Source organism: Carettochelys insculpta, chromosome 4, assembly GCF_033958435.1.
Source record: "Carettochelys insculpta isolate YL-2023 chromosome 4, ASM3395843v1, whole genome shotgun sequence".
NCBI lineage: Eukaryota > Metazoa > Chordata > Testudines > Carettochelyidae > Carettochelys > Carettochelys insculpta.
This window is the reverse complement of record NC_134140.1, coordinates 60,458,061-60,480,758: the sequence shown is the minus strand read 5'-3', so window position 1 is coordinate 60,480,758 and position 22,698 is coordinate 60,458,061. Positions and strand designations below refer to the sequence as shown.

Sequence of the window (22,698 nt, the reverse complement as noted above, 5' to 3'; positions counted from 1 at the left end):
CACTCTAGGAGTTCCAGCCTCCAGCACCACCAAGTGCTTCCCTCACAAAAGAGGGCCTAACTCCATAAGCAGATGCAACTTATGGGAAGAGTATGTGTCCCATTCCATCATCCATCTAGTCATGGTTTCCTTCCAGTGGAACTCATTGGTACCCCCATTGGATTTAGAAACTGCAGTTTTTTTCCTCAGTAAACTATGAACCACCTGATGAACCGATATCATCTCCTCTGAGGTATTCTGTCCTGGGCAAGGGACCTGACCTGGTCTGGAACAAGCCTCCAAATCAGCACTTGGCTTCGAGTTGTTGGTATCCCATACACCAAGAACCACTACAACCAGTCCTTGACCCATCTTATTGGCCATATTGGGACCACAAGATCTGTACCATCCAGCATAGTCAACATGAGCTAGAGAGTGAGTCCACACCTCCACATCAGGAGAACAGCTTCTTTCTGCCACCATGGAAAAGCAAGATTATGAGATGGATCCAGCAGTTCTGCCAGTACCAACAAGATTGCCCTCACCATCTCCCAATGAAGCAGTTGTTCCAATGTCTCCATTTACCCCCCCCAAAAAATAGACCGTTCCAGGAGCTGCCATGTTGGGTTCAGAGGAGCTACAGATCCCCCCTGAGGAAGATTCCGGATTCTCTGCAGAAAAAAATTTGCCCATGCCAAAAGGGCACAGTTTCTCTTTTGCTCATCTGCTCAATAAAGTCAGTCAATAAAGAGCTAAATTACTTGATTTATTGGTAAGGGTAGTCTTCTCTTCTTCTAGACTGTAGTTCAGAATGGCCAGTTACCAAGCACTGATAAGTATGATTATCTGAATTATTTTTGGCAATACTTAATCCAGACAAAAGTGCAAAGGAATGGACTTAAAAGATCATTCAAGATCCCTTCAAGTCCTACAATTCTATGATTCCAAATTCACAGACTTCATCAACAAGCTTCTGTGCCAGAACAGAGAACAATTTCAGGCTGTCACTGAGAAATCTAATTGGTTGCCAGGACTGCTCTTCAATCACCAGTAGATGCAGCAGACACACATCTTAATGGACAGTGGCTACTGCCATTGTGATGCACCATGAATCATGGCTTCAGGCTTGGGGGATTCTCAAGCCGGTGGTAGAGCACTCTGAATGGCCAGCCCATTGGTGACACTCATGTGTCCTTAAACACTAAAAGGAGTCCAGGTCCACTCTCTACTTCCTGGGCATATATAAACATGCCCCAAAGAGAAAATTCCAAAGCAGTCATGCACACCAGGACCAATGGCTAAACAGTTTTAACACCAGTAGTCTTCTTATCCACTGGCTTCAGAAGTTCCATTTCCCTGCCTCTTCTGTGGCAAGTTACATCATCATCCCAGTGTCAGCCCTCATCTGAACAATGCTGAAGAGCTGCAAACCAGTAGTGCTACCACCCGCTGATTTCCACACACCATTTGACTCTCTCTTTCCACATCTGGAGTGCAAAAATCATGGTCAGGTGGGTAGTAGCCATCGTCCATTCCAACTATGTGATCGAATTTACCTCCCTGCTCCTTCCAAAATCTCCATGCTGTACCCCTTTTCTGAGGCCATTCTTATGAGGAGATTCTCAAATAACATATCCACAAGTAGCCCTTTTCCCCACTGTAAATCTTGTCCAGGTGTGCTTAACCCACCCTAATGTGTGGGGGGAGAATTTTTTTTGTGGCCCTGCAAAGGAGTCGTTTTGAAGATGGGCTTTAGTGGCTTCCCTTCCCCCTATGTCTGCATAGCCTGATACCATGGATGCTCAAATGAACTGAGTTGACTCTAGGTTTTTCTGCAGGCTCCTGTTTAGTTTGTGGGCCAGAATGTATTTTCCTGTCCAGCACCCTTCTAATGAGACCTTAGGAATACAAAGGTTTTTTTTTTTCCTTCTACTCTCTTCACTTATCATTGGTTTCATTAGTGGTGAGACAACATGAGAGTTTTAGCTACCTCCAGGTCAGGAAGCAGCATTTTAGGGGTTTGAGCTATATGCTCAGAAGACCAGTCAGCAGATTTGTTTGATCTTTGATCAAGTCTGTGGATGAGGACTTCCAAAGTAGTTAAGGGTCCAAAGCTCTCTTCCTCCTCTGACTCTGCATTTGCTCCAGTAGACATTGGAAGAGTCTGCCTCCAAATATTTATAACAGGTGAAATACTGGCTCTATTGACCCCGGAGACAAAACTCCCATTGATGTCAACGGGGATGGGGTTTCAGTTAAGGAATCCTATGTTACAGCAGTTTTAAATCAGAACACCTGGACACACTTGTGACTTTAGTATGAAACAAGAGTTAAATCCTGGTTCCTTGTAGTAAATGGCCACACTTCTAAACTTGTATTCATTTGACTGGAAGCCTTATTGTTGATTTACGGTCCCCAAGATCCCATACAATAATTTAAGAAGAAACTAGGACTTCCCTTAAAGTTTAGAGAACTCCATCTAGTTCTGGGTACTTATCTTTTCATCAGGGGGAGATGCAGTTTGCTCTTATACTCAAATATCTCCAAGGTTTATCCTCTCGAGCTTGGTCCCAGCAGTTTATTTTTTATACTCCAGAGAACTCTGGAATCTGTAAATACATTTGATTTATGCTTCTCCTGACACATTTCTGTTCTTCTATCTTCCCAAAGCTTTCTGCAGTTCCATCATGGTTGTATCTCCACAATGCAAGGAACTGGCTTAGGCACCTGACTCCAGGAGAGGGTTCCTGGCTGTGGCTCCCAAACAGAGCAAAAGGCATATTGAACTCCAGCCCAGACTGATGCACTCATCTCCCTGAGAAGTGTGACACTTAGGATGCACCCCGTCTTCAGCATCTGCTTTAGGCAGTACCCTGACTAGTGTGCTGGCTTTTCTGGATTCTAAGCCTTTCACAGGCACCTCTCCCCGCTCCCCCGCCGCGTTGTATGGAGAGCCAAGGCACCCATTGCAGGGCTTATAAATGCCATAGGGTAGCTAGGCATCTGAAAGTTAGGCACTGCAACCCTCAGTGTTAGCAGTGCTAAGTCCCTTTGTAGATTTGGGCTTGAAAGCATTCATAGCAGCTGCTCAATGCAGTCAAATTCAGGAGTGGAATGGAGATCTCAACCTCACTCCATATGTTCTCCATCCCTGCATTCATCGGTGCATATCAATCCAATCAGTTTCACCTAGTCAGTACTTCAGTGCTAAGGCATTTTTCAACATCAAAAGTTGGATCTATTGGACCATGCAGAATTTGTGTGGCTGAGTGGGCCAACTTGAGTTCTCAGGAGGACAACTTTTCTCTGTCTCTGTGAAAACTGAGATGACCCTTACCTGAGTACTATAGGTTAAATTTTCTACATTTGTGCCACTAAGGGACTTGATCATGTATAAACACAGTGTTCATCCTTTGGGATTTAATAGTTCAGTATCGTATTTTGGTACTTGGAATATTGTTTAGGCCCCTTACATAATTCTCATTCTTCAAGACAATGTGATTCCTTGCTGGGAAAAGTTAGTGAGTGAGCAGTGTGGCTGATCTGGTGGGTTCTAATGTTTGTGTCCAAAGACCTTCTAGTTCTAGCTCTTCTTTGAATTGATTCACTGTCCAAATGTCAGTGAGAAACTGTTTTTGCCTGCTGATTTAACTCTTTAGTAATAAGAGTTAGAGAATTAATGGTTCAGGAGGAGAGCTGGCATGCACGTTCCTTACTCAACTCTAGCTTGCCAAAGTCTCAGGGAGACCAGTTAAAATAGGGAACATCTAATGGGACAGTATCACGTGTAAAGACTTGTTCCAGGATTAGGTGCTAAATCCAAAAACAATGTAATTTTAGGCATGTAAGTCCAAAGTTTAGACCCTCAGCTGCCCCATTCAGCCTCTGCCCAACCTAGGTCTCTCTAGGCCTAAAAATCCCTACTATACTAAAAGTCCATTAGGTTCCTAAAAGCCTCTGCCACTGAGCGTATCCATCAGATGCAGCAGGACAGATACCCAGGCCCTTAGCTCAAACCTAAAGCCTAGAAGGATCCTAAAGTAGGCATTCTCCATCTGTGGTCCTGTGAGATCCAGTCCAATAGGCATTTTCAGATACTACCTGACAGATCAGCCCCCAGAGAAAACATAGGAGCAGGTGGAACGGTGGTGGTTGTGTCTATGTCTTCTGCCAAAAGTTATGGTAATTGCCGTGTCCCCACCTTGATATCTTTTAGCCCAGAGGTTAGAGCAGTCACCAAGGATGCTGAGGCACCAGGTGTATGTCCCTCCTCTGCCTCTTGTGGAACAAAGACTTGAAATTAAGTTTTCCACATGAGATGCATGTGCCGGGATCACTGAGCTATGTTAGGGTCACTCCCCGTTTCTCCTTTTCAAGCTTTTTAACTTTGTATAAATAATTACATAGGCCCTGGAACTGGGAATTAAACTGTGGCTTTCCATATGCTAGTTGAGTGCCTGGTCCACTGAATAATGAAGTTTCCATATAAAGTGGCATGGCTTTAACAGAAAAATTGAGAGACCCACCTGACATTATCCCATAGGCCAGAAGTTAGAGGCTGTCCTGAGAGGTTGCAGGTGTGGATTCAGACCCCTTCTCCTGATTGGACAAAGTGGGGTGTTTGAGTCTGTATCCACAGAGTGGCTGCTGTAACTACTGGACTAAAAATTATAAGGGGGAGGATGTGGCAGTTTCTTCAACTTGTGTTTGCAAGAAAGGGCTTAGGCACTTTACTCCAGGAGAGGGCTTCTGACTAAATCCCAGGAAAAGATGGGTGCACCTCCCTCTGACCTAGATTTGGGCACCTAAGTACCTTTGAGGAGCAATGCTTAGGTCACACCTTTCTCCTTGGCATTTCCCATTGCAGATGTGAGCAGTGCCTTGCTCAGTTTGCTGGCTATGGATCTGCTTGTTAGATGCCTAGCTCTCGCCATGCATTGTGTGGGGAGCCTGAGTGCATACCTCAGTGCTGTGGATTCTACAAAGCAGCTAACAGTAGACGCTGCAGTGCTGAACCGAAGCCCCTTTTCTGAATCTTGCCCTAGGAATAGTCAGTTTTTTGTCTCAGTAAGATAAAATTGCCTCCCAGTTTTTATGAGACAGCCATCCAAACCCATGGCAGAGCTTTAGGAGAATGCCTGCCAGCATGGCCTGTTTACATTTTGGTCTCTCAGCTAAGAGGGTGATGGATGCTTTGGCACTTAGCGCTATTGATCTATCCTTTTTGGTTGCAAGAGGTGATCTGAGCAACCATTGAGACTATCAGGAATCATCACACTCTGTTCATTTATGGATGCATAATTTCCCTTTGTTTCACTCCTCAAGCTTCCCTTTTCCTCCCCAGAAGGAGAACAGCATCTGTTAGTTCAGCATTTAAGTGCAGCGTGGGAGTCCTTCAAACATCTTGAAGAGTTGTTTTGCCTTCCAGGTCGTAGTAAAGGAAAATATCCTCAGTTGCTTATGTTTCAGGATGTTTTTTTACATTTTTAGCTTGAAGAGACTTGTGTGCCTTACAGTTCAGAGGTGCATCCATTATATGCTCTGCATCTTGGGCCGAGGTACTGCACAAGTAATTTTAGAGGCAAATGTCACCAATTTTGAGCACTTGCTTAATGACAGCACAGTGTGTCACGTGCTCTCAGTGATGATTAGAGAAGAGCAAGTATTTGAAAATTGAGATCAGTAATTTGGCTTGTCCTAGCAATCTGTTCCCCATCCTAGTCCTCCTTTCCTTTCTACTGTAACACAAAATTCTACACAGAATGGGAAGTTAGAAGAGAGGTGATTGCCTGTATATACCTGAATTGAATGACAGCTTTGGTGCATCATTGCTTCCTGTTAGATAAGCCAAGGTGCCATTGTGATAATTGGTCATAGAATAGGAAAGAGAAAAACATGTTTAACACTATGTAAATCTTAATATTCCTGCAGTAGTTTCCATGAGTTATTGGATATTATATCTAAGGCCTCTTCAACTCTACAGGCCAGGTCCCTGGACTCTCTTAAAGAAGCAACCATTTAAAAAATCTGTAAACAGTTTTAAAACTGCATGTGAGGATTTCCCTAGCAGAGGGAAATCCTGAACTGCCATAGATATTTCATAGCCAGTTAAAGTGCTGAGTGAAATAAAGGTGATGGTCTGCATTAATCCATAGAAGGCTGAAGCCCTTCATGGCCAACTACCACACACAAACTCTCAGGGGAGGTGGGGGCGGGGGAAACTTCTACAAACAGGGAGTCAGGAGGGAGGCAGCAGCCACCTGTGCTCCTCAAGCCCCAGGCCACAGCAGCCCCCAGCGCTCCCGGGAGCACCGAGGAAGTGGCAGCCGCAGCACTTCCCACCCCCTTTCCCCGAGCCCCAGGGAGGCAGCAGGGACGGGGCAGCCGCAGCGCTTCTCCCCACCTTCCCAGAGCCCCAGGGAAGTAGCAGGGTTGGGGCAGCCACCCATGCTCCCCTCGCTTTCCTGAGCCCTGGGGAAGGGGAAAGTAGGGTAACTTGCCAGCCCCCTGTTCTCTGGCTGGTGGAAAATACAGGACAATTAGTCCCTTTTCTAAAATAAGTAGGGATGCCTTTTTGGCATCTCAAATATGGGACTGTCCCACCAAAAACAGGACAGACGGTCATTCTAAAAATGAGCTGATATCTGAAGAGCGAAAATCAAGCAGAAAATATTGGGAAGGATCTCTGTCCTAAATGAGAGTTCAAAATATGTACAATATGAAAATCAAGACAGATATTCATATTGTCTAAAAACCCTCTTATGAAATGCTACTATTCTTATTTTAATTGCAGCACAGTAACAGTTAGAGACCCTAATCAAAATCTGGATCCACATTATGCTAGGGGCAGTACATACACACTGTAAGCAATAACTCCCTGCCCACAAAAGCTCCATATTTAAATAGACGAAGTAAACAAGCGATGGGAGAAAGGAATTATTTTGTATGCAAGCAAGTAGCTGCTTAATTATAGTAAAATTGACTTGTCACAGTGTATGGTGGCTTAGGCTTTTTGTTTTTGCTTCCAGAACTTTTCTTACCTCTGAGTGAACTGTGTATCCCAGAAGATCATTGTCAGATTTATGCAGGGACATGCAAGAGTGATTGCTGGAGCTCAGATGCCCAGGGCTCACTTAGCTTTGATGGAGAGAGTGCTAGCTGTATCACAGTTATTGTATGCATTACAGATTCACAGCATGGACGGTGACTTCAGAAGAAGCTGTTTGCCCAGTGCATTTAGATAGAAAGAGGCTGCTTCACTGAGAAAACTCATGGAAAAAGAAATTGAAGATGTTCTTCCAGTAAAAATAAAAAGGTCCATGAGTCTTTTGAAAGTTTGCAATAGAAATTAATAATTGATCAACAACACACAAAAATACGTTAAGATGGATGTTGTTTAGAAAAGCCAAATATCATGATTTCTTTAGTTAAAATGTTTTACTTAAGAAAACGCAGGCACTGGTCCATTATGGATTTTAATACACTGTTTGCGGTTTGATTTTTAAAATGTTAGTTTATTCAGTTTAATCTGAAAATAATTCAAATTATTGTAATGTGTCTTTATCAACAATTAGGTACTTCATGAAGAGACAACAATCCCAGGAACTGATTTGAAACTATCGTACTTAAGTTCCAGAGCTGCAGGATATAAATCAGTTCTTAAGATCACCATGACCCAGTCTGTTATACCATTTAACTTGATGAAGGTTCATCTTATGGTAGCTGTGGTGGGAAGACTTTTCCAAAAGTGGTTCCCTGCATCCCCAAATCTGGCTTATACTTTCATATGGGATAAAACAGATGCCTACAATCAGAAGGTCTATGGCTTATCTGAAGCTGTTGGTATGTACACTATGATGCTTTCCTGAATTTAGTATTGTCTTACAAGTATTAAATTGAAATTGACCATATCTGTTAATCAGAAAATACCTAGCACAATACCTATAAACTTTTTATAATAAAATCTATTTATAAATTAAACGAGCTCATAGACTAATATTTAATACAGATGAAAAGCTAACTATAATCATTTTCGTGGCTCTCATTTTCATCACAGTGAAAAATTAATGTGGAAGAAAACCACGCTATGTAACACTATTCTCTTGGGATAGCCTTAGTCAGTCCGTTGCAGTTTTTAAAAATCAGATCATTTTAATAGTCTGAAATTATTTTTTTAAATTGTGAAATTTTTGAACAATCTCTGTATGATAAATTACATACAGTATTAGTTTAATTTGTGATACCAGACAAGTCACAAGCTTAGTGTTGGACAATAAAGACAGTTTTATTTTCAATAAAATTTTATTTTCAATCATAGATGGGAATATGAAATATGATTTTTTATTATTCCAGTGTCTGTAGGTTATGAATATGAGTCTTGTTTGGATCTAACTCTCTGGGAAAAGCGGACTGCTATTTTGCAGGGATATGAACTGGATGCCTCTAACATGGGTGGTTGGACATTGGATAAACATCATGTGTTGGACGTTCAGAATGGTAAGGATATATTCTTGTCATTGTTCATTTTAATATTTTACTGTCATGTCATTAACTTTAAGCTATCGTCATAATTGGCCAGATATTTTCTTTGGTTTAAGAAAGTACCATAACTGAGCAAAGCAGGAAATAATTGAATATTTTAAATGTGTTAAATGTTCCATGATTTACAGTTTATGCCCTATTTCTCCCTCCTGAAATGACGTAAGCCTTTGGAATTTTACATAATGAAGTGTCACAATGAAAAGTACAGTATTGATTTTTTTTTCCATTTACGGAATTTTATCTTCCAACTGGTTTTAATGTGTGTGTAATACTTTAGAGTGTGTGCGTGTGCAATAGTAAGGAGATCCTGATTTTAAAAAAATCATACCCAAGTGTAACTTTTCTGCCAGACAGAGTTAGCAGCAACAAGGACCAGGTTTAGTATCTAGGGGTATCTTTTCAACAATATAACACCAAAATTGGCTCAAACCCTCACCTGGTGAGGTGGGGTAATTACACACAGCCAGCGTTCCCGCAATTTTTTCCTATCCATGTGCAGAATAAATTTTGTTATGTGCACCTAGGCAGGTGTTGATGTGCACCGCCAGTCAAAACAAATGCTGCTGGCTATGGGCAGCTGGGGGTGCTCTGCTAACTAGCTGAGCAGCACCTGAGTCTCTCCTGGGTGGCCACCTTAAGTGCACAGCTTACAGGGAATGCTGTACCCCCCTGTGAGTGCCTCTAAGAGGCAATAATTCCCCTCTCACAAGCCCAGGGTCAGAGTATAGCAAACAAATTTTAATAAAAGGAAAACAATAACTCAGCATTAATTTGGAGAAGTGCTACAACAAGAGTCCATAACCATAAACCACGAGCCCAAAAGACTCATTCAAGGTAACCTGGTTAGTTCTTTCTCCAGGCAGGTTCCTGGGTCCAGCAGCCCAAACTCCTTTTAATGCACCTGTCCCTTTTCTACACCCCACTTGCAGTTGCCATCCTTGGACAGTGCAACCCCAGAATTCAGACGTTCTTCGGCAGAGTTCACCTCCAACCCTGGGTGAAAAGGGGATAAGAAGGCATCTTACATGTGCCACTGCTCAGGCACTTGCCAGCATGCTGCTCCACACCAGCCCGCTGGCCATGCTGCTCGCTGCCAGCCACCCCACCCACGTCTTCAGGGCTCCCCCATGAAATACAGCTCTCTCTGATTTCGGCTCTCAGCGGGGTAGCCTCACTGCTGGTGCACATGAAGCACTCATCATGCCTCAGAAACTGTCCCAAACACATCACAAGGCTCAGTTGAGTCTAAATTATCTCTGTTAAGATACCGTGGAGTGAGGAAGGGTTGAATGGTGTCTGGGGCCCTTATGCAGGGCCCACACCACCGGGTACAAATACCTGTCCCCAACCTCTCTCAGCTCAGTGGGCTTACCTCCCCTGCTTAGTGATGGTCTAAGGCTCTGTGCTGGGACCAGCACTATTCAGCCTATTCATAAATGATCTGAAGAAAGGTTAAATAGTGAGGTGGCAAAATATGAAGTCAACACAAAACTACTTAAGTAGTTTAAGTCCAAAGCAAATGGCAAAGAGTTACCCAGGGATCTCACAAAACTGGGCAACAATATGGCAGATGAAATTCAGTGTTGATAAATGCATAGTAATGCACATGGGCAAACATAATCCCAATTATACATATAAAATGATAAATGGGGGGGTCTAAATTAAATATTATCTCTCGAGAAAGTGATCTTATAGTCATTGTTCATAGTTCTCTGAAAATACCCACTCACTAGGCAGCGACAGCCAAAAAAGTGAACAGAACATTGTGAACCTTTCAGAAAAGAATAGGTAATAAGATATAAAATATCATAGTACCTCTATATAAATCTGTGGTGCACCCACATTTTGAATGCTGCCTGCAAATGTGGTCGCCACAACTCAGAAAAGATATACTGGAAAAGCTACCGAAAAAGACGATAAAAATAACGAGTCATGGAACAGCTTCCATATGAGAAGAGAGTTATTAAGACTGGAACTTCCCAGTTTGGAGAAGAAACAAATACAAGTTAATTGGTTAACTGGTTTTGTATCTGCAGCAGTGCCTTCCTCCACCCCCACAAGCAGCTGCCTGCAGTGGCTGCTTCACCCCCTACAGGTTAACCATAACCAGTAGGCCTCATCCAGTTAACCATTAACATCCCTAGGGGGAATATCATGGAGGTCTATAAAATCAAGATTTGTGTTATGGGAAGTAACTAGCACATCCTTATTAAAGTTCTTCACTCAAGAACCAGATGAATTTAATAGTCAGCAAGTTCAAAAAAAGGAATTATTTCTTCACACACAATGCATAGGCAATCTGTGGAACACCTTTCTCAGCTCAGACCTAGAAGGTTTGAAAAAAATAACTAGATATATTCATGGATGATAGGTCCATCAATGGCTATTAGCTGTGATGGACAGGATTACTTAAAGCTGGGAATGGGTAGCAGGGAGTGGATCACTTGATGACTACCTGATCTGTTCATTCACTCTGTGAAGCCTTTGGGGTTCTATTGGAAGACAAAATACTAGGCTGGATAGACTTTGGTCTGCTCCCAAACCATGGCCATTCTTATGCTGTCACTAACTTCAACTAATGGGGGAACCATCATAAATTATTAAGATTTGAGTTTTCATGAGTGTCAAAACCAATGTTGATGTGTCTAACATGCTTCATGTTGACCTGTTAGTGTCCTGCATGTCCCCACCCCAAACCTACATGCCACATTTCCATGGGACACAGCTACTTGCAATTCATGTTGCTCCTGCTCCTCCTGTGTGGCCCTTCTCCTTAGCAGGAAGTCACATGACTAAGTCTGCAGCATTTTTGGGAACACTGATGTAAAGGAGAAGCCAGTGGGGCACAAGGGTTCTCTTCCCTTAGAATAGGCCACGCTGGCTCCTGTGCATCTTCATATCTCAGTTCGTTGTAGCTAGATTGAATTCTCCCTCCCCCCGACAATCATTTTTACCCAGCCTACAGCTCATCATTTGGTGGCGAAGGGGAGAGTTGGAGATGGCTAGGGACCATCCACAGCAACAGCGAAAATTATAATACAGCAATTGTAATGCATATAGTGCCTTTCACAGTACAGGATGCAATTCATATGAGAATTGTTCCACTCACCAGTGAAGCATAGGTAACTTTGGAGTAAAATGAGGCAGCTAGGTAACCATTTTCAGCACTACAGCATAAGAGTTTAGAAAAGCAAATGAAGAATACTCGTATTCAGTTGAAAAAATAAGCAAAGTTAAGTAATCAGAATTAAATTAGACACTTTGGAATGTGATCAGGATGTACTGTACTCTTACCGAAAATATGATTTGGGCCTCCTTCTAACGCTATGTTGAAGCATCAGTTCAGTACTGACTTGGGGTGTGCCCTCTAACTTTGATCTAGCACAGGTAACAAAAGCAGTGAAAATTCTGTGGCATGGCCTTTGGGATGGGCTAGCAACCTGAATAGACACCCAGAGTCCCTGGCAGGGTTGTACTCTGGCACCTAGCCTGAAGCGAACATTTATGCCACTATACAACTGAATAAGGGAGAAATGGAAATTTAAAATGTCCGAAAAGAACCGTACAAAATTCTTAAGGTATTTATAAAAATGCAAAGAGGCATGTTTTATTTAGTTTAGTTGTTCAAATTATGAGGTTGTTTCTATTCACAAGGTGAATTGATTGTGGCTTTAAATTATATTCAAGAGGAGACTTGACAAGTATGACTTTGCAAAGTGACACGTGTCTAATTGAATAAAGGACGTAGTTAGTTGTAATGACAAGGTGGATGAGCTGGAGAAATTTATTCAGAAGGGAGTACAGACAGTGACAGGTGTTTGTATGGACATCCTGAACCACCGCAATAAATATTCTAATGTTCATCTTTTCATTCTGTGATAGTAGAGGAGAAATATGAAGGACCAATTTTTCAAAGTAATGACAGAATAAATCATGTGCACTGGTGCAGAGTGCTGACTTGTAGGAGTCCTCTTATAAAATTAATAGAACTTAGCTATTTCAGCAAAATTATGGTTCCATCATTGTCACAAATGATGTAATCACAGGAAAGGGGATTTCAGATGCCATTAATGCTTTCTTCCTCAGAGCATTCACAACAAACTCACTTCGTTTCTCACTGAGTTACCTACCACCTTATTCTGATGACTTTTCTTTAAGTTTTCAGAAGCCTGTTTCATCCTTTCTGATTTTGTAATGTGCATTTGCTCTAGTACTTACCTCTACCAAATTGTATTACATTTTTAAAAAAGTAACTGAAGCAACCAAAAGCCATCTAAGTGAAAAAGCTAAGCTATTTATTCTGATCTCTTTTCACCTTAAAAATGCAGTAGGGAAAAAGTGATAGGATGGGGAAGGGATCACCTTCTCAAGCTTCCTAAATCTGTTTTTATGGGATTATGTTTTTATGGTTTAAGAGTATCTTGAAAAAATGTATTACCGTTAGCACCAAAAATTGCTTTTGAAACTTTGATTAGTCAGTAAAATATTGTAGCAGTATAAAGTAAAAAAAGGGACATGTGATTTGCATGGATTGTACTGCATTAAGATTTATTGTGATGTATGAGTGTAACAATAATAGCTGACCTGCCATACACTAGATCTTGATGGAGTCATTGATCTGTGTAATAATGAGGACACCGGTAACATTTAACTGAGTCCAAATTCAAGCATAATTTTCTAACTATGAAAAAATTAACTTCACGTATGTATTTTCCTTCCAACATTTTCCTGTGGAAGCTATAAAAAAGTACTGCTGGCATCTTGCTTTGTCCTTACAAAATGGTTGTACATTTCTTGCCTCAGAGCAGAATTAGCTTTAAGGGAGCGGCTTGGCTTACCACTACATTTTTTGTTGCATTTGACACTTTTAATAACTGTATATAACTGCAGACTCATTCTACACGCAGACTTTGTTACCAAGGGTAGATTATTATTATACAATGAAAAAGGACTCCTGTAATGTGAAATTGAACTAATTACAGAACTTTTCTGAAGTAGTATTTGATGAATGTGTTAGCGGTCCAGTCTCATATAACAGGGTATTTTTTAGTAGTTACTGTAAGACATCACAAATATAAATATCTTTTCCAATAATCAATGTTTGTGCAGTTAAAACTCCAGTCTCTTGGGGGTTTTCAACCTAAGGGATTTAGAAGCATAAGTCTCATTAAAAGTTAATGGATCATCTGGTTTTCTGATTATAAAAAAATCCCCCTCAATTATAAATATTAAAATGACAGACTGTGAGCACGTTCACATTACACATGCTAGTAATTTTTTTCAATAATCTACAACGTCTTGTCCACAAAAGTGTTATTTTCAATGTTTTTTAGTTTGTCTTGTGGGTCCTCCAAGTATATTTGTATTTATATGTAAATATTAATGTATAAAGTAGATTTTATGGAAGAAACCTTGCATCAGATATTTGCTGTTAATTATCATAATTTCCAAAAAAAAAAAAAAAAAAAAAAAGAGGCGGGGGGCTTTGATATGGGAAGCAATTATATATTTCTTTCTGTCAGGTATCCTCTACAAAGGAAATGGTGAAAATCAGTTTATTTCTCAACAACCTCCTGTTGTTAGTAGCATCATGGGCAACGGACGAAGACGCAGCATCTCATGCCCAAGTTGCAATGGTCAAGCTGATGGTAATAAATTACTAGCTCCAGTAGCCTTAGCTTGTGGGATAGATGGCAGCCTCTATGTAGGAGATTTCAACTATGTTCGGCGGATATTCCCATCTGGAAATGTAACCAGTGTTCTTGAACTGAGGTACATTTTTTCCTTTTCTTGGACTTTTGGAGTTAAGGTTGTGTTGTGAATTAAAATATGGGATAATTTTCTGAAATTTTGCAAGTTAGTATATCCAAATTCAGTTGGAGATAAAATGCTATTTTTTGCATGATACATTGAACCAAAAGAATTACACCTATTTAAAAATGAAGTAAACTTGATTAACTGTAAAATATTTAACTATGCAGATCTATCTAAACATATTGTAGAAATTTAAACTAGCCTAATTATTTCCTGTTTCAGAGTCAAAATAAATTAATGTTGTTGGATCAAAGTTCATAATTCATCTTCTTTACCAGCATAATATTTTAAATTCTTCCTTCTAATCCCCTTAAGTTTCCGTTCTAATCTTTTTTCTAATACTGCTTTTCTGTTCTTTACTTGCTCCCACCAAGAAATAAAGATTTTAGACATAGGTAAGCATTTATAAGGTGATGTATATTTCTTCTAACTCTCCATTTTTACAAGTGAATGTATAATATGATTTAATCACTGTGAGTACTTGCTTTTGTATTTATTAGGAGTTCTTTTCAAAAATATTGACTTCATTTGTCACAGGAGATCATGTTGCCTTTGGTTATTCCAGTTGTCAGGCTGTAGACAACTGATATTCTGATATCTGATGCTGATATTCTAGTTCTGTTCTCAACCCCATTAAGAACCCTCTTTCTGTCCTTTCCTCCTTCAGATCCTGTTCTCTTCTGCATTATACTTTTAGCCACTGGATCCTATTTTCTGTACCAAGTTTCTGTCACTTCCTATCTTCCATCACTGTTCCCATTTATGGTTTCTGGACCCTTCTCTTGTTTCCCAGTCTTAAATCCTAATTTTGGCTCCCCTTTTATCTCAAACTAGCAGCATTATTGCCAACTTCAGTCATTCAAAACTCATTAGGCTGGCCCAAAATATGATGATATTGGCTTAAAATTCATGAGATTTTAAATACATTTTTAATACATTTCAAGTTTCTTTGGATTTAGGGCTTTTGAGGATTCATATTTCAAGGTTTTCTGTGGAACCACAAGGACAAAAACCATACTCTTTAAAAAAGAGCTGAAAGCTGAAGTTCTTACATAGTAACATGACACCAAAATTCACAAGACCTTGATTCCAAGATGACAAGAGTTGGCAACACTGCAGCTGCAGCTATTTTCTCCTCCCCACGGCTATTCCAGACTGGTTTAGAGCCCCCAGCTTGGCTACCTGTGGCGTCTCCAGCTTGCAAAACATTCAAATTACTAGAGAGATTTCTGTTCAAACTGAGATGTGTACTGTAGCTTTTGACAGGTCACTTTACGGCATGTCAGCAGAGGACTCTTAAGCAAAGAAAATATATTCTAATACTCATTCATCCTATAATAGTAGTAGCAGTAATAATAAGAAGAAATAATAATAGTAATAATAATAATAAAGGCTAAATATGATCACTTAAGGATCTATCAATATTTACAAACTCGAGTTTTGACAGCATTATAAACAGAATGATGTGTACAGATATTTTACTTTATTATTGTATTATTGTTCATTGAATGCCATTAATTCAGTCAACAGTATGTGCAACTCACTGATAATCAGTTGTGTAGTATAGTGTAGTAAATGTGTAGATGGCTTCACAAAAAATAGCACGAGTTCTACCCCAAGAAACTATTATGCTAAACTAGATGGAAAATGCAGCTCAGTCTCCAGTAATACACCAGAGATCTGAGTTGATATCTGATATATATATATTATTTACTGCCTATTGGCAGGGCTGGTCTTATGGAAAATGGCATATTTTGATGCCCCTCTTCTGGCGGCCTCCCAGTGATTATACAGTGTTATTTTCACATAGACCTGCTAAACAGGCAATTGTCTCGGGGCCTAATGATTCAAAAGATCCTTGCTGCCAATACTGTGGCAGTGGTGCTGCCCAGAGCCCCAGAACCTTTAAATAACCACCGGAGCCCCACCTAGTGCTCGCCAGGTAGCACTAAAGGTTTGGAGAGGGGAGTGCAGCATGGTCTGAGTGGTGTTGAGTACTAGTTGCTCCAGCCCCGCCCCTTTTGCCTGAGCCCCTGCCTCTTCTGGGAGCTGGGAGCCACCCCCACCTTGCCAATGGCACAGTGAGTTTGTGGACTCCCCTTTGTTCACAAATAAAATACGCAGAATTTTGCCAAATCTTAAAATATGGTGTGCAGAAATTTTATTTTTTGGTGCAGAATTCCCTCAGGAGTAACATGGAGAGGAAGAAATAAAGGCTGAAGGAGGGACAGTATTGCATTAAGGGTGGGGGAGGTCTGAGCATTAGCCTGCTAAACCTAGGGTTCTGAGTTCAATCCTTGAGGAGACCATTTAAGGATGAGGGCAAATAGATGTCAGGGGTGGTGCTTGGCAGGGAACTGGACTAGTTGACCTCCCAAGGTCCCTTCCAGCTCAAGGAGGTGTGTATCAACAATTACATATATAATATAATTGTCAGAGTGGCTGGCATGCACATTAAATGGAAGCCAAAAGAGAGGGGGTAGCATGGTACAAGCAGTGACTGAGATTATCTACTGTACATTTGAGTGTGTGCATGTTTGTTCAAAAACTCTTCCTAAGAGCTAGGACCCCTAAATTTGGTATGCAGTTTCCTTTTATACCTTAAAGCAGCATGAGAGTTTGGTTCTGCCAGGAGAATGGGATTAATTCTCATAAAACCAAACAGAAACAGAGGACCAGGCAAATGAAGCAGGCTTGCTGTTTATTCTACAGTTTTTAAAAATGTTTATTCTATAATTTTATTAGATTATTCCTTTACTCTACAATGTTAAAAAAATGCTAAACAATGTTATTGTGACTTAAATCAATAAAAGTAAAACAACTAAAAGTTAGAGTCATTCACACCAAGACTATAGTAATCCGTGGAGTGAGAACCTCTGAGAAGGACTTATAGAAGGCAATATTTGTTCAAGTGATCATGAGATAATTAGGTTTAAGCTAAATGGAAGGATAAACAAAAAGAGATCTGCAGCAAGTATCCTTAATTTCAAAAGAGCTAACTTTTCTGGTTAATAAAAAAAAGGGCGGGGTGGGGGGAATTGGGGAAATGGACTGAAGAACTCAATGATCTGAATGTTGAGGAGGCTTGGAATTACTTTATTTTAAATCTAAATTTCAGAAACTATATGAATCCTGAGCAAGGGAGAAAAATCATAGGGAAATGTTGCAAACCAAGTTGGATAAATAAGCCTCTCAAAGAGGTGGTAAAAAGAAATTAGAAAGCCTACAAAAATGGAAGCTGGGAGGGACCGTCCACAAAAAAATGACTTTATGGTTGTTAGAAAGTGTTGGCATAAATGATAACTGCCAAAACTAAAGGAGATTTGGACCTTCCAAAAATATTTAAAATTGAATAATAAAAGGTTTTATAGCTCTATAAATAAGAAGAAAACAAGGAAAGAGGTGGGGCAGTAAGCATTGAGGCTGGGATTGAGATGAAGGATTATCTAGGCATGGCCCAGCATCTAAACAAATAATACTTTGCTTTGGTTTTTTATTAGGCTAATAAAGACCTTAGGGGTAGTGACAGAGTGATTAATGGTCAAGAAAGAAATCACCACATCTGATGTGGAAGTCTGAGTCAAACTCAAACAGCAAAATGGGGCTAAATCCAGGGGGAGGGAGGGAAGGACAGGGTAGATAATTTCCATCTAAGAACATTAAAGGAATGGCACATGACCTTGCAAGCCCAACAACACAATTTTTAATGAATTTGGAAATCCTCTGTCTGGAGAATCACTAGTATAATTCCTGTTTTTTTTAAAAGAGGTAAAAAGATGATCCAGGAAGCAACAGACCTGTTAATTTGACCTCATTTGTATGCAAGATCTTGGACTAAATTTTGAAAAAGGAAGTAGTTAAGGACTTTGAGGTGAACAGTAACTGGAATAAAATGTAAAGTGCTTTTACAAAAGGTAGATCATCTCAGGCTAAGCTACTCTCCTTCTCTGGGAAAGTAACTGATTTTTTTAGATAAGGGAAATGTGGTAGATCTAATTTGCTTGGCTTCAGTGAGGCATTTGATACAGTTCCACATGGGAGTTAATATGAGAATTGAAAGGTGGACAAAGAACTAGTTCAGCGGTTCTCAAACTGTAGGTCAGAACCCAAAGTGGACTGTGGCACCCTTTACTGGGTTCTCCATGGCCAGCAGTACATTTCTTATGATCTGGAGCTGAAGGTGATGCCTGTGCTCTGCTCCCAGCAAAGGTGATGGGCTCTAGACTCTCCCCCCCGTTTGGGGCTCGGACTTGCCCTCAGGGTCATGAAGTGACATTGTCAGAAGGGATGCAGTGGCTCATTTTTGCAACGAATTTTGAGAGCCCCTGATCTAGTTAAGGGGGAAACTACAACAGATCATAGCAAAAGGTGAACTGTCAGGCTGGCTGTGGGGGTGTTTACTAATGCAGTGGCTCAGGGATCAATCTTACGGCCAATCGTATTTAACATTTTTATTACTGGTCTTAGCACAAAAAGTGAGAGTGGGGAAATAAAATTTGTGGCTGACACAAAATGAGGATGTATTGCCAATGTAGAGGAGGACTGGAATATCACACAAGAAGATCTAAATAACCTTGTAAACTGCAGTAATAGAAACAGGATGAAATTTAATGGTGTAAAATTCAAGGTCATGCATTCTGGGATTAACAACAAGAATTTTTGCTGTAAGGTGGAGATTTATCAGTTGCATGCAACAGAGATGGGGAGAGACCTAGATGTACTGGTTGATCATCAGATTACTATGAGCCATCAATGTGATACGGCCATGAAAAAGACTGACTCAGTCTTAGGATGTGTAAAGGCAGAGTATTTCCAGTAGAAACAGGAAAATATTAGTACCATTAAACAAAGCACTGGCAAGAGCTCATGTGGATTACTTTGTGCAATTCTGGTCTCCCACGTTTAAACAATATGAATTTGAACTGGAATATGTGCAAAGAAAAGTTACCTGGCTGATCTGAAGAACAGAAACCCTCCTTTGTGAGGAGACTCAAAGAGCTTAGTTTGTTTAATTTTACCAATGGAGAGTTGAGGGGAGGTACATGTGCGCTCTATAAATGAGGAGTTATTTAAGTTAAGTGCCAGTGTGGACACAAAACAAATGAATACACACTGGCCATAAACAAGTTTAGGCTTGAAATTGGGCACAGGCTTCTAACCATCAGTAGAGCGAAATTCTGGATCATGCTGGAGAGGGGGCAGGGGCAAGGGCAAAAAGCCTAAATAATTTCAAGCCAGAACTGGATAAGTTTGTGGGGGTGATGATATGCAGAACTGCCTATAGTTGTGTGTGGCCCATTGGCAAGTGCCAAGAGTAACAATTCGCAACAGCCGGAGAGGGGACACTAGATAGGAAAGGCTCTGAAAGGAACGTAAATGGTGGATTCTCTAGAATTTGAAGTCTTAACATCATGATTTGAGGACTTCGGTAACTCAGCCAGTGGTTAGGGATCTATTATTACAGGAGTGGATGGATGACGTTCTGTGGCCTATAATGTGTAGGTCAGATTAGATGATCAGGGTGGCCCCTTCTGTGTCTGAAGCTGTGCAGCTCTCTGACTGCATGCTCTTTTAAACACCCTGCAATGAGTCAGATGTTGTTGGATAACTGAAGGAGACCAAACTCGGATTTAGATTCTATTTCTTTGATTTTTTGCAGATGGCTCAGCATCTTAGTATTTTAAATGTCGGTGAAATAAAATGGCCTCGGAAGCCAGTCAATATTACTGGGATGTCACATGCTTATATTTCCACTGTTGTTTTCAATAATTATATATTAGGCAAATCCCTGTAAAGTAAACCCTTGAAATGCACAATTTCAAGTTGTACTGAACTTGCATTTATGTGAGTTAAGTGCAACTCAAAATCCTGCCCCATGCAGCCCTGGTTCAACACCTCCTACCCCACACAGCCCCGATTCACCCCCGCCCCGCCCCTCCCCACAGCCTGGTTCAGTGCCTGAGCATGGCTCCAGCTCACTACCCCTCATGCGCGGCTCCAGTTCAAAACCCCTGCAACCCAGCTTGCCCTGCGCCCAGCTCTTGCTCTTGCTCAACTCCAACGCGCCCCCGTCCCCGCCAGCTCCAGCTCACTCCCGCATACAGCCTCGGCTCTCCCCTCCCCATGTGTCTCCAGCTCAACCCCCCACAGGCTTGTGCAGGCCCAGCTCAACCGTCCCTACCCCCTCTGCAGCTCTAAGCCACCCCTGGCTTAACCCTCCTGCCCAGTTCCCACAGTCCCAACCCACCACCAGGCTTAAGTTTTCCACAGCTCCCCCTGACCCCAGGATTTACCTTTCAGAAGGTGCTCCAGGCAATGCTGATTCCCTGGCTGCAGAACGTGCATTCCACCAGGGGAACAAGCCGCCCCCCCAACTTACACAAAATTCGAGTTACACGAGGGTGCGTAGGAACACAACCTTCGCATAACTCGAGGGCCTACTGTACTGTGACTATTGGTTGTAAACTTAACTCATGAACCATATGCTATTGAAATCCCCAAGTTATGATTTGCTCTTCACAGCTCAGCCTTGATGTGCCTGGAACAAGTATGGCTACCTCAACTTTTGAGCTTTGTGTTAAAAATAAATACTTATCCCAATTATGTCTCAGAAATGTCCCATAAGTAGGCATTTCCATGTAACAACTTGAAGAGTTTCATGTTAACTACATAATAATAATCCTAAGTAAACAAACTCCACATCTGACAGTTTTCTCAAAAAACAGAGAGTACTTTCTAATAATCATCTACATAACTTGGTATTATTGAAAATACACTACTTACCGGTAAGCTAAGTAATCTTAGCTAAGAATTGTTACTTTTCTCTTACAATTAGAACTGTATATTAAAATTAAAAGCCTTATCCTCATTTATTTTAATAATTAACCCTGTTTATTAAACAAGAAATATACTATATATATAAATTATTCACAGTTGTTGTGATGATTCTTTATTCCATCACTAAAAAAATGTTAAATAGTAATTTCATTTGTATTTTGCACTTTGCAATGCATTTGTAGTTAAATGCACAAAATATTTCTTAAAAACAAAGTAATCATGTAAATAAAAATAGTGATAAATAATTTGCACGCTAGTATGCTATAAATCATTTGTGGTATAATTAAGAGTTGAAAATATGTTTCAACAATTAGTTTGCTTGACAATATCAGATTTATATTAACTGCACAAGTTTAATGAAAACATTCCTGTAATTATTGTCAGCTGTACAGTATGTTACAAAAGATGTTTAAATTCTTTGCATTTGATAGAAATTGCCTGTTTCACTGATTTCTTTACTGTGAACCAACATGTTAAAATAATCTTATGTTTATGGCACTCTTATGTATTTTTAAAGTAGACTGCTATAAAAAGCTTTCCCTGTTAGAAGACATGTTGGTCTCGGTTGCTTTTTGCAAGTGGCAGTGTATAAAATGTGTTACATTAGCACTGATTTATATTTACAAAATGTGAGACACTACATTTTTGTGAACAGATGTTTGGATATTGTCATGATCGGGAGACATGTTGTAGTAGTGTATTTGCAAACATACCAGAAGTGGAACCGACTGTTCTGGTGCTATGTCTGAGTGCAATAGGGGGCCATCAGAAACTGCCTTCTGTGCTTGAGTGACCTTATTCCTGTTCTTAGTGAAATAAATCAGGTCAAGAATCATAACTGCAGCAGGTTAAGTTACTGGATCATGATATATCAACTAAGAGAGAACTCTCTAGGTTTGCTTTTTCTCTAGCAGGGGCGGAGAAGAGTAATTCTCAATGTGGTAACACGAGCTGCAAATTGCATGTTTCTGGAAAAATAGATAGTAATAGAGATTTCCCCTGTAATGAAGGCTGTGTTGGCATAGTTAGTGGTTTTGTGCCCAAAATGTACAGTAATTTGAATTCTGATTCCCTGTGTAATGAAAAAAGACTGCACTCACTGCTGTAGTCAAAAAGATGAATTTTCCTAATGTACCAAATCATGCATATCACGCTTTTCAGAGGAACAGATTAAAGCAATACTAAGGTGAACCTCTTATCTACTGCCCATGAACCAGTAATATGAACCCTGTCTTATCTGTTTATGAATAATGTAAACTGTGCACCTCAGCAACCCTATACAACTTGTAATAAAAAGAATACTGAGATAACAGCAATGAAATAAATGTAAGCTAGGGATGAGGCATGGCTGCAAAGTTTGGATCCAACTCAGGATTTCAAGCACCCAGAAGAGATTTCAGAATCAACCATTTTGATTCAGTCTGTTAGACAGAAGCCTGTTGAATTGCATATGACTACTAGCTTTAGTCTTTTTTATGAGTGCCATTATATAGCCGGTTAAATCTGAAACTTGTTCTTCCAGTGCTT

At 40.5% G+C, this 22,698-nt stretch overlaps 1 protein-coding gene across 11 annotated transcripts in view; it reads left to right on the top strand.

The window, feature by feature from the left end:
• Positions 1–22,698, top strand: part of TENM3 (teneurin transmembrane protein 3) — a 676,880-nt gene that overhangs the window by 602,065 nt on the left and 52,117 nt on the right. For all 11 annotated transcript variants that reach the window (XM_074992970.1, XM_074992971.1, XM_074992972.1 and 8 more), the window contains 3 exons: positions 7,554–7,821; positions 8,332–8,475; positions 14,043–14,292. In XM_074992970.1, coding sequence (XP_074849071.1) covers positions 7,554–7,821; positions 8,332–8,475; positions 14,043–14,292 — 662 coding nt within the window. The remainder of the gene's footprint in view (positions 1–7,553; positions 7,822–8,331; positions 8,476–14,042; positions 14,293–22,698) is intronic.